Genomic DNA, 12,294 nt, shown 5'->3' on the forward strand with positions numbered 1-12,294 from the left:
TGCCTTGGGTTTTAAGCAGTTTGACTGTGGTGTGCCTAGTTATGATTTTTCTTTGTGTTTATACTTCTTGGGATTCATAGTGTTTCCTGAATGTAAAGCTTGATAGCTTTCAATAATTTTAGAAAATTTGACAAATAACTCTTCACATATTACCTCTATCCCATTTTCCCTACCCTCTCCATTTATTTATATATATCTTTTCCTCCTTAACCCCATGCTCTATATATGTCTCTTATGTTCTTTCCTGTATTTCCTATCATTTCTCCCCTCTGTTCTTCTGTCTTGATGTTTTCCATTGTTCTTTATTCCAGTTCACACTCATCTCTTCCTTTGTCTAATCTACTATTAACACTTATCTTTCAGGTTTTTAATTTCAAATATTTTAGTGTTCAGTTCCAGAATTTCCACTCTTTTAATAGATTTCAGAGTTTTGATGAAATTCTCCATTTTGTTATCTCTCTTATTTAACATTTTAGTCATTGTTTTATAAAAGTCTGTGTCTGATAACTTTAATACGTAGATCACTTGTGGCCTGTTTATATTGTCTGTTCCTTTCCTTGGATTTTGACCATTTGGTTTTAGCAGGACTGGGTAATTTTGACTAGTGAATATTGCGTTAAAAAAATTAGAAATGCTTTGAGGATCTACCCGATGTTATCTTCCTCCAAAAACAATTCGTTTTTACTCTCTGACTAGCAACTGTGGCAGGGCAGATCATTTTAATTCAGTGTGTGATTGATTTGATTTAAAGTTGGGTTTCAGTCTTTATAAGGGCTGTTCTATTTATTTCACACTCCTAGGATCAGCCTTCCATGGGCCTAACTCCTCTTTGGAAGTCCCTGAACTCCAATATGTATTTCCTCGCAATTATGAGGCTACTGAAAATCCTGCTTAGCTTCATAGCTCTTAGCTGACATTTCTGCTTGGATTTGTCCTTAGCCTTTTGGCCCTAAGCAATTTACAAACGAGCAGATGCCTGGAAAAAAAGAGTGCTGCACAATGTCTGGATGAACTGAAGAAGCTTTCTTTCCCCCAGAAGTCTGGTACCTCCAAAAGATATCTGCTAGCCTTAGCTTCTACCTGGTACCTTCGATGTGTTTTAAAAATTTTGTCCACCCTTTCTAGTAAGACAATTAGTCTGCAGCAAGGTACTTTTTATTGTTACAGAAAGCAGAACTGACTTCTTGCTTCCTTTTTTAAGTTGCCAAAAAATAGGAGAACTCAAAAGAGTATCATAGCTCTTTCTCCATACCCATCCAATTCTGATAATTGCTATTTCCTGCTTATAGAGCACATATTACAGGCAAAATTATATTACCAGAAACCAGTATTCAGTATTATAAAGAGCATAGTAAAAACTCTGTAGGAAATAGTAAAAAAAAACTCTGTAGAGCATAGTAAAAACTCTGTAGGTATCTGTAGGAAAAAGAATGTATCAAAGAAAATCTTGATTTCAGATTCTCTGGGATATCAACTCATGACTGCTGTTTTCTAGAACCCGCAATCTTTAAACTTTAACATAATTGGGGAATCTCTAAACAAAAGATGGCCGGGTGAGGTGGTTCATGCCTATAATCCCAGATCTTTGGGAGGCCAAGGTGGGAAGATTGCTTGAGGCCAAGAGGTTGAGACCAGCCTGGCCAACATGGTGAAACCCTGTCTCTACTAAAAATACAAAAATTATCCGGGCATTGTAGTGAATGCCTATAATCCCAGCTACTGGGGAGGCTGAGGCAGGAGAATCACTTGAACCCAGGCAGAGGTTGTAGTGAGCCAAAATCATGCCACTGCACTGCAGCCTGGGCGACTGACAGAGCAAGACTCTGTCAAAAAAAAAAAAAAAATTTATGTTGGTGGTGTTACACACTTAGAACTTTAGAGGGGAAAACCCACTTTGCATAATAACTACTTAATCTCCATTTCCCCTTCAAGGTGTTTCTGGCACCCCAATACTAAATTGAGTGTGGGCCCTATCCAGTGAGTGGTGTTCACTCACGTTGGTAAGCAGGCATTGTTAGAGTTCATCATAATGGCTGTTTCCAACGTTTTTTGCTATTTAATTCTTTAAGCTCAGGAAGCCAGCCTCCCATGAAAGGGTTTTATGTTGTCTCAAAATTGTTGCAGCTGGAAAATCACTCTCAGCAAACTCCTGAATTGAAGTTTCATTCTGAAGCCTGTTTCTCTAGATGGACTATATAGCTCCACCTATTATCATTCTGTTATTCTTTTTTTTCTGAGACGGAGTCTCGCTCTGTCGCTCAGGCTGGAGTGCAGTGGCGCAATCTCGGCTCACTGCAAGCTCCGCCTCCCGGGTTCACGCCATTCTCCTGCCTCAGCCTCTCCGAGTAGCTGGGACTACAGGTGCCCACCACCACACCCAGCTAATTTTTTGTATTTTTAGTAGAGACGGGGTTTCACTGTGGTCTCGATCTCCTGACCTCGTGATCCGCCCGCCTTGGCCTCCCAAAGTGCTGGGATTACAAGCGTGAGCCACCGCGCCCGGCCATTCTGTTATTCTTTCAACCATTTATTTGTATATATGGCTAATTCCCCCGACTAGATCACATGTTTCCTTAAGGCAAGATTCATCGCCTTTTAGCAGGTGGTTAGTGAATTAATAATTGTTGGTCAACATTTCCAGCAGCTTTAACTGCTTTTGATTTGGAGTGGCAAGGGGGCTTAGAATTCATATGTCTCTAGATGCTTTTCATTGTTCTATGCTCCTAAATGTGACACAACCAACAACAGTAGAATGTAAAAGGTGACTCAGTTTTCTTTCTGTCACTCAAAGTCTTCAGATGCTGATGGTCTTGGAAGCCTTAGTTCCATGTTACCTACAAAAGCTAAAGAGGCAGACATCACAGGTGGAGACAGTACCTGCTGCCCGAGAAGAAATTGCGGCCACTGCTGCTCTTGCGACGTCCCTACAGGCCCTTTTATACAGTGTAGAGGTCCTCACCAGGTAATCCCACTGGCAGAAATAGCTGCAGCCTTACATCATATGTATCCACTGAAAAAAAAAAATAAGAAAAAAATGTGATGGATAAAAATCTAAAACCCAATCTTTATTTACAGATACCTCCTAAACTCAGCCCTTTATGCCTTGTAACTGTGAACAGTTCCTGAGTTTTTTGAATAAATAATGTTAAGCACTCTGATTAGTAGTAGTATAATAATAGTACTAATATTCTTACTATCATTGCTAAACACACATTTGCATATAGCTTGCTGAGCTTCTCCAGCAGTTATAACCCAGTGGTAAACACATCTTGTGTAAGAGGGCCAATTTAGTGAATTTAAAGATGTAATCTACATTTTTATTAGTTATTATATTATTTTATGAGACACGGAATGCCTACAATTTCAACTAAGTATTCTTTTATTATTTTACTGTTTGTGAAGTGTTGTATTTTTAACTATAATTGCAGAAACTACATAACCAACATAAACAGCAGAATGTTATCCTACTGCTAGAATTAATAGATTCTCTGTGGGACAGGACTAAATAATGCAGAGAGAGGATTGAGAAATTTGGGAATGGTAAGGTAAATTGGCATCAGAGTTCAGCGCTAAACAAAGTTCAAGCAGTTAGTCCTGTCGCAAGATGCTTGGGTGCAGAAGCAGCGTCACTAAGCTGCCATATGGCAGGAAAGGGGCAGGCAGGGAGCCCTGGATGAGACAAAAAAATAAAATGCGAGTGAGGAAGGTGGATGCAGGACACTATGCGTATGATGGGCTTTTCTGCTCCATTCCCATCTAAATTAGCTGCCAGGAAATATTCTTCCCCAGGATAGGGATGGGGAAGCCTTCTTCCTGGGTTTAGTGTCTTTGCTCCTCCATTCCATTCTGCCATGCTGTGTGTCCAATCTAAAGTGCCAGATCCTTAGTGTGAAATTGTCTATGCCTCCACCAAAAGGCACCAACTCCCCCAGCCCCATCTTGCTGTGCTGGTAAGGGGGAAGCCCTTTAGTCCAGGAAGGACTTTTTCAGCATGCATCAGCAAGAAAGAGAGGGAGTGGGATTGTAATTCTTTAACAGCAACAGATGTTTAGTTTCTAATCATGAGCTACATTGCCAAACTAGACAAGCAGAATATTGCCCAAAAGCCTTCTGTAGACTACCATCCTGAAATGTTCATATGCATCTAAACTAAGGAAATGAGAAGAGTTGGCACAGACAGCCATGACAAATTGCCTCTTCCAAGGAGAAGTAGTTTTCTATGCTATTGCTGATGGTTTCATGAAAGTCCCAGAAGAATAACCTAAAGAGAAATGAAAGACTTACACTATTCCTTCTGTACCCATCTGGTTACGTCACTGGCCTTTTCCTACAACTAGAGGAAAGAAAAGCAGTCAATTGTTCCCAAATGCCACTGTATTTCTATTATATATATATATACACACACAGAGAGAGAGAGAGACTGACTCACTCTGTCACCCAGGCTGGAGTTCAGTGGCATGATCTTGGCTCACTGCAACCTCTGCCTCCCGGGTTTAAGCAATTCTCGTGCCTCAGCCTCCCAAGAAGCTGGGATTATAGGCATGGGCCACCAGGCCCAGATAATTTTTGTATTTTCAGTAGAGGTGGTGTTTCCCCATGTTGGCCAGGCTGGTCTCGAACTCCTGGCCTCAAGTGATCCGCCCACCTCGGCCTCCCAAAGTGCTGGGATTACAGGTGTAAGGCACCATGCTCAGCCTATTTCTCCTCATATTACATAATGTTAAAGCTTTCCTCATTTCTATACCTTTTTATAAGGATAAGTCAATTAACTTATCCAAAATTGACTTACTCAAAATGTCACAAAGAGTTATGGATGGAGCTCTGGCATTTAAAATGCTGTGGCTTTAAATATTCCAGTATATTTAATATTCTTTTGGCAGAGAAGACTAGCTTCATTAGTTGGTAGTAGTTACTGAAACCAAAATTGGCTTCACTGTATTTACAAAAAGAAGATAAGAATTCCCTAATTTCTAATTTCTCCATGTTCCTAGTTTCTTTATCTTATGACAAAAGAAGTTTAACAATTATATAAGTAGCATTACATAAATATATCACAAGTGCATTAGTTTTAACTGTTGTATAACACATTACTACAAACTTAGAGCCTTTAAACAAAACCCATTTATTATCTCACAGTTGTGTAGGCCCGGAGTCCAGGTAGGCTCAGCTGGATTCTCTGCTCAGGGTTTCTCAAGGTGGAAATCAAGTTGTCAGCTAGTCTGAACTTTTATCTGAAGGCGCTGGGGAAGAATGCACTTCCAAGCTCATTCAATTTTTGGCAGAATCTAGTTCCATGCATCTTTAGGTCTGAGGTCCCATTTCCTGGCTGGCTGTCAGCCAGGCACCACTCTGCATTGAGAAGGCACCTGCATTTCTTCTCACGTGCTCCCCCTCTACCTTCCAACCAGCAATAGCACCTTGAATCCTTATGCTTCAAATCTCTCTGCCCTAGCCAGAGAAGACTCTCTGCTTTTGAAGGGCTGGTGTGACTAGATTAGGCCTATGCAGATACTCCCCCTTTTTGCCATATAATGTAACATAATCACTAGAGTAACACCAACGGGCAAAGATATTGGGAGCCATCTCTAAATTGTGTCTATCACAACAGGCACAGGAAGAGAAGATCTGGTGTGATCATTAAAAGTTTACTTTCTAGCTATCCCCAGTAGACAGAAAGTGAGCAACAAAGAAGCAAGCCTTGATGATTTCATAAAAGCAGTTGCTTTAAAAAAAACTGCATTGGCCGGGTGCGGTGGCTCACGCTTGTAATCCCAGCACTTTGGGAGGCCGAGGCGGGCGGATCACGAGGTCAGGAGATCGAGACCACGGTGAAACCCTGTCTCTACTAAAAATACAAAAAATTAGCCGGGCGTGGTGGTGGGCGCCTGTAGTCCCAGTTACTCGGAGAGGCTGAGGCAGGAGAATGGCGTGAACCTGGGAGGCGGAGCTTGCAGTGAGCTGAGATTGCGCCACTGCACTCCAGCCTGGGTGACAGAGCGAGACTCCGTCTCAAAAAAAAAAAAAAAAAAAAAAAAAAAAAAAACTGCATTATGCCTTTTTCGTCCTAGATGCCAATACAGAGGCAAATTTTACCTATTATTTAAAGTAAATCTGGCAGATATAAAATGAGATGATTCAAATCTATTACTAACCATCTAAATTACTGACTTATAATAGATACTAACTTACTCACTTTCCTGGTTAGCCTTAGGTGTGATGTGACTAGGAGAATTCTTTTATTCTTTGATAGTTTCTCAGAAAAAATAGAGTAGTTGATAATGGTGTAGGTGGCCAAAGTGGTACATACGTCCTTGCCTTTTACTTATCATCTAGAATGGTGAACTACCCAGTAGAAGTGAAGAATGAGCTCTTTACTCTCAATTGGTACAGACTTAGAAGTCTGTAGATATTTCATAAATGTCTTGTCGGAAGAGTCATTTTGATGAGTTTATTACTCAGAACAAAGAAGTGAAAGAACTTAAATCATGATGAGCTTATAAACCCCTGGGAATCAATGTTCCTTTAAAGTGCCTCTCAGAACAAACAGAAAAGCCCAAAGCTAGACAGCCTGTCTTTTGAAGACTCTAAAACTAACTTAAAACTTATGTGTGCTTCAGTAACTTGAGGATTTAATAAATGTTTCCACTTCTGTTGCTGTTGTTGTTTTGCTGTGGTGATTACTGTCATTGTTACAGGCCCATGACAGCCCCACAGATGAGCAGGTGTGACCAAGGTCATAAGGGAACCACCACAGCCAATCACACCATGTCGTCTGGGGTGAACACCAGGTAATTCACTGCGCCTTATTCTTCTATGGTCTCTCAATTTCATACAACCCAATGTCAGCTGTTGAGAATGAAAGGAATCCTGAACATAGTCAATACTGAGTGTGAAAACCTCCAAGGAAAAGAAAAGAAGGTGAGAGTTTAGAGTTACAAGAAAATACCAAGGCTTCTTTTGAAATTGTCAAAGAGAAATCTAAACCAACTTCATAAATAGGCATTGCTGTTGTTTTGTTTGCTCGAGCATGGTTCTCTGCCTCCTGGGTGGTCTTTGAACTATTCCAGTGTTGTTTCATTTGCCTTCAACAAAAGGCAAATAAACAATAATAATCAGGAGGTGGTTTATCATTCCCGGGGCACTAAGAGTCAACTTACTTTCGTCTGGACAGATTTTCTGCAGACATTTCATACAAACTTTGACATATGCCCTCAAATGATGCTTTTCATGGTTGTTAACTTAATCTCCTTCTCTTGTTTTGGTGTAACTCTGATACTGGCTATGCTAGTTAATATTTTACCCGTTTCATTCCATCTGTGTTAGCTTTAAATATTCCGACATACACAAAAAGCCTAATTAGCTTCCCCCTACAAGGAAGATTTAAGATAGGGCAAACCCAAACTCAGCTTAAGAAAAAATTCTCTTTTTCCAGTATGGAGTAGTTGGCATGGAAATCATAAGGAGAAATTCAATACATTTTCACTCTCTCTGAAGCCTATTTTTAAGTGTGTATCATTATTCATGTAAAGTTAATTCCCTGCTCATCATATATATTCATATTAAAAATAAAACAAAAATAAATTCCAAACCCAGCTATAAATTGCCTGGTGTGATGGTTAACTCATGCCTCAATTTCCTATGTTAAGGGAAAATGATATACTGTAGTTTAGTGATATTTAGAGACTTCTCTAGGTTCACCGGGTTAAATGAGGGCTTCTAAAGAAGAAAGAGGGCTTTTAAAGTCTTAATATCCATGAATCATAAAGCAATAAGTCTCCAGAACTGAAAGGAAGTCAGCCATGATTCTCCTTCCTGTCACTTAAGACAGAGCACATGGTATTAAAACTATAACTTAAATTTCAAAATGTCCAAAAATTTCTCTCATTTGGCTATATTCTATGAGTTTGTATATATTTTTATAATAGTTGTCTTTACCCAAATCATGCAACAATAAAACAGCTTTTGTAGTAGCTATAATTGCAGTATATGTGTTAGCCAAATGAAAGATAAAGCCTTTATGTTTTAGGAGTAATATATGTATATTTGTGAACTTATCAAAATATATAGCTGCAAGGGCTTTTCATATGAAAAAGTCTGTAAGAAAGCCCAACCAAAGGATCCCATTCTTGCTCTAATAGTTATGTAGACTGTTTTTCTAACTCCCAGGTACCAGGAACAAGGAGCCAAACTGCACTTTATCAGGTACAGAAAGACTTGCTCTAATTTCATACCAGTTCTGACATCTTGAGATGATTGCCTTTTAAGCTGGTTTATGGCTCTGTTAGATTTCATTTGATGCATAACATACTATTTCTGGGTAAACCCCCAAAAGTGGCTTTACAACAATTTGGGATGACAGTCTCTTCTAGGCTGATAAGCTTTCTTTATCCTTCAGATGAGGTTCTCCTTGGCCTCACCTTACTGATGCATTAACTCATTAGGAATCTTATATTTTTCTTTGGTGTGATACCCTCTTCTCACAGCTGCTACATGAATACATTTTCAGACCCCTATTTAATCTTACACAATTTCCCAGGGAAAACCTTCATTTACTGGAGGAAGGGCAAGGCCTTCCCAGAGAGGAACTGGATGAACGAATTGCTCGGGAAGAGTTCAGAAGACCCCGGGAGTCCTTACTGAATATTTGCACAGAGTTCTATAAGCACTGTGGGCCGCGGCTGAAGATCTTGCAAAATCTGGCTGGGGAGCCTCGGGTCACTGCCCTGGAACTGCTGGATGTGAAGTCTCACATGAGGTACTGGCCTTGCTTTCCCTGCCCCAAGTGTGAACACAGCTTGGCCCACGTGTCTGAATGTGTGTGTTGGGTTGAGAGTGGGGGTTCTCCAGGAAAAACACTTAATATAGAATGATTTGTTTCCGGTGACTTAGGTACACATCATACAGAACCCTCTGGTAAAGTGTGCATTAAGTCCATCAAACAGGATCTTAGGGTGGACAAGGGGAAAATGTTCTTAAGATAGAAAAGCACGGTTTATATATTTGCTTCTCAACAAAAGAGAAAGAAAGGGAAATTTTATCACCTGAATTCTTAGAAAAGAATTCTAGAAAAGAATTCTTCTCACTACTGTTTACTGCCCAGATTCTAATTTTTCACAAGAATTGAATGTTTCTTCTCTGTTATTTTACATGAGGAATGCACAACTACTTTCCGCTTCTAGGGTCCCTAAAAAGCCAGTAATGAGCCCTGCAGGGAAGTTAGCAGTTTTAACTCAGCCAACTTGGCTTAGGCCTGAAATCCCTTTATATAAACAGCCTTCCAACCGTTAAAAAAATGTGTCCTGGTAAAAATTCTGAACTAGATGAGGCCAGTCGTCATTTACATGTTTTACTCTTAGTGTGCTAGGGAAAGGCCCCAGAATTACTTCCCTGTGCACTTGTATTTTCTCTTCCTACAGAGATGCCATTTCACTTGAAATTCATGCTAAAGGCTGTATTTGTGTTTCAAAAGGAACGTGATTCCAGAGGACCATCTATTCAGATTTGTAATCGTTTGTTAAGGGTGATAAAAATCCCTTCAAAGAAAAATGTCATGGGTAACAAAAGATTCACTTGCAAAATTTAATGTATCTATAAAGGTAAAAGTAGAGTTAGGTTCAGCCACTTCCAAATAACGTTGCAATTTCACAAAACTCACAGTTTCCTGGTTATTGCCTTTTTTAAAATTTAGAAAGTACTAAATGAAGGAAAATGAGAAGACAGAAATGTACAGTGAGCATAGGTTCTTTTTCTTCCAGTGTAATTTCACATTCTTTGAATTGTGGGCACACACCCAGCACTGCCCTGGAGAACCCCAGAGCCTCACTGGAGTTCACACTCCCTGCTGTGCAGTAATGGGGAAGAGCTTATTTCACACTGAGAAGTTCAGCTCCTAGATGGGAGCCTTCAGAGAAAGGGGAGGGACATTTGGAGTGTTAAGGTCCTGCTGTCATAGCAACCTAGGAATTTATTCAGCCCCTCCACTTCCTTTCCCGCTGGTCTTCTCTAGCTGACCTAAGCAATTCTGTGAACAGAGAAACATCACATTCCCAGAGTCAGAAAATCACTATGACCAATGGCCATTTTGTGAGAGAAAAGGAAAAATATTCCTAAAAGATGGATGTGTGTGTGTGTGTGTGTGTGTGTGTGTGTGTGTGTGTGTGTGTGTGTGTGTGTGAGAGAGAGAGAGAGAGAGAGAGAGAGAGAGACTATGAGATAATGACTGTTCCATAACCTGACTGTATTTATACTCTTCCTTAGGGCATTTGGAGGGAGGGGACAGCAAGAGTCAGAGAGGCTGGAGCTCCCTCTAGAGGTCAATACCTATTAAAGGTTAAATGAACTAGAAATGATTTAGCTCTGTGCCTGGCACAGATCTGGACACAATAGATACTAACGCTAATGAGAATGGTTCAAATACTATGTTAAACACTGGGGATGTAAACTAAGGTCCTGGTTTTTTTTTTTTTTTTTTGAGAAGGAGTCTCGCTCTTTCACCCAGGCTGGAGTGCAGTGGCGCGATCTCGGCTCACTGCAGGCTCTGCCCCCCGGGGTTCACGCCATTCTCCTGCCTCAGCCTTCCGCGTAGCTGGGACTACAGGCGCCCGCCACCTCGCCCGGCTAATTTTTTTGTATTTTTAGTAGAGACGGGGTTTCACCGTGTTAGCCAGGATGGTCTCGATCTCCTGACCTCGTGATCCGCCCGCCTCGGCCTCCCAAAGTGCTGGGATTACAGGCGTGAGCCACCGCGCCCGGCCAGGTCCTGGTCTTCAAGATTATCACGGTTCAATGCAAGAGGCACATAAGAAAATAACTATAATACAAAGTTGCAAGTACTATAATCGCATTTACATTTATGTATTATTATATAAAGGATTTGAGGCAACTCAGAAAATATTTGAAGGGAGAGTGTATACAAATTATAGAGTCAGGATAATGTGAAAGATTTTCAAGGAGTTAATTATCTTTATGATAAGATTAGCACAGGAAATCAATATAAGATCATATTAGATATTATTCATGAACCGTAAATTTGACCTTCTTAGTTATCAAAGCAATGAGTGAAAAAAGATTAATTACAAAATCATAATATAAATAAGTTAAAAACAAAACAGTTGCTCGGTGAAACAATACTTTTTTAAAATACGAAGAACAAGAAAAATCTTGTAGGGGCCAAGGGAAAATTTCCCCTTCACTCTCTGAAGGTTTGCTGAAAGTCAACTGATAAAAGGCAGATCATAATCAAAAGGCATGAAAATGTATTTGATCATAGTTTTACCTGACACAGGAGCCTTCAGGATGAAGACCCAAAAATACAGGGGAAGCTCTCCATTTTTAAGTTTAACAAAGTATGGATAGCCATGTATAAATATGACTGGACAGAAAGGGTATGATCCCATGCTCATAGACCAAGTGAGGAAACCCAGCATGGCCTGTGTGTTTGGATTCTTCTTGGCCTCTCTGGTTAGCATCCCTTCCTTCTGGGAATGGGGCAAGACCCTTTCTGGAAAGGGGGCGTTGTTATGACCTACAATCAAACAAGATGGGTCAGGTAATTTCTTTATGGCTAGTTTTTACACAGAAACATGGGGGAAAGTTAGTGTAATATTTTTAAGTTTTATGGCTGGCTTCGGGAAAAAAGGTTCTGGTTTTAATGACTTGCTTTGAGGAAAAGGGTTTCCAGTTTCCATGGCTAGCCTTGGAAAAGAATGAGAGGCCACAGAGAGGAGGGCAGGAGAAGATCAGTGAAAAACCTTGGCTTCTGAGGTCTTCATTTTGGGGTATTGCTTTCTGAGCTTCAACAGTCTCCTGGTTGGTGTTTGTTAAAAGGGAAGAGTAGTATGATGAACAGAGTCCTCAACAACATCCCTATGGTAGATAAAGTGCTGGTTGTACATGGCTGGATGCCTGTTAGTATATAAAGTTGGCACAAAGTCATAATGCAGTTCAGCAAGAGCAATTGATCTGAAGCCAGGATAATGTCATTCAAGAGCATAGCTATTTCATGGCCTGGGTCGATAGGAGGGCAACATTTTTATTGCCCAGGGAATATTTAGACTAAATGCCCTTTTTTAATGCAATTTCTCACAACAAGCTTTTGAAAAAGACAGGCCTGCCATAGTCTCTAACCAAATAGAGACATTCTGTGTTGCTGAGTAGGGGCAGATCCAGATGCTTTGAACTTATACTAAGCAAAGGATGTAATTAAGGCTGTCTTATAAATTAAGTGCACACTTGAATATATGTAAAAGTTGGAGCTTAATATATAAATTTGCGAATTGATGGTAGTATTAAATC

The 12,294-nt window shown here is 40.2% G+C and overlaps 1 protein-coding gene across 12 annotated transcripts in view; it reads left to right on the plus strand.

The window, feature by feature from the left end:
• UNC80 (unc-80 homolog, NALCN channel complex subunit) overlaps positions 1-12,294 on the plus strand; it is a 233,478-nt gene that overhangs the window by 184,902 nt on the left and 36,282 nt on the right. For all 12 annotated transcript variants that reach the window (XM_030804163.1, XM_030804170.1, XM_030804171.1 and 9 more), the window contains 4 exons: positions 2,792-2,962; positions 6,696-6,788; positions 8,167-8,202; positions 8,537-8,755. In XM_030804163.1, coding sequence (XP_030660023.1) covers positions 2,792-2,962; positions 6,696-6,788; positions 8,167-8,202; positions 8,537-8,755 — 519 coding nt within the window. The remainder of the gene's footprint in view (positions 1-2,791; positions 2,963-6,695; positions 6,789-8,166; positions 8,203-8,536; positions 8,756-12,294) is intronic.

This window comes from Nomascus leucogenys, chromosome 22a (assembly GCF_006542625.1).
Source record: "Nomascus leucogenys isolate Asia chromosome 22a, Asia_NLE_v1, whole genome shotgun sequence".
In the NCBI taxonomy this organism is placed as follows: domain Eukaryota; kingdom Metazoa; phylum Chordata; class Mammalia; order Primates; family Hylobatidae; genus Nomascus; species Nomascus leucogenys.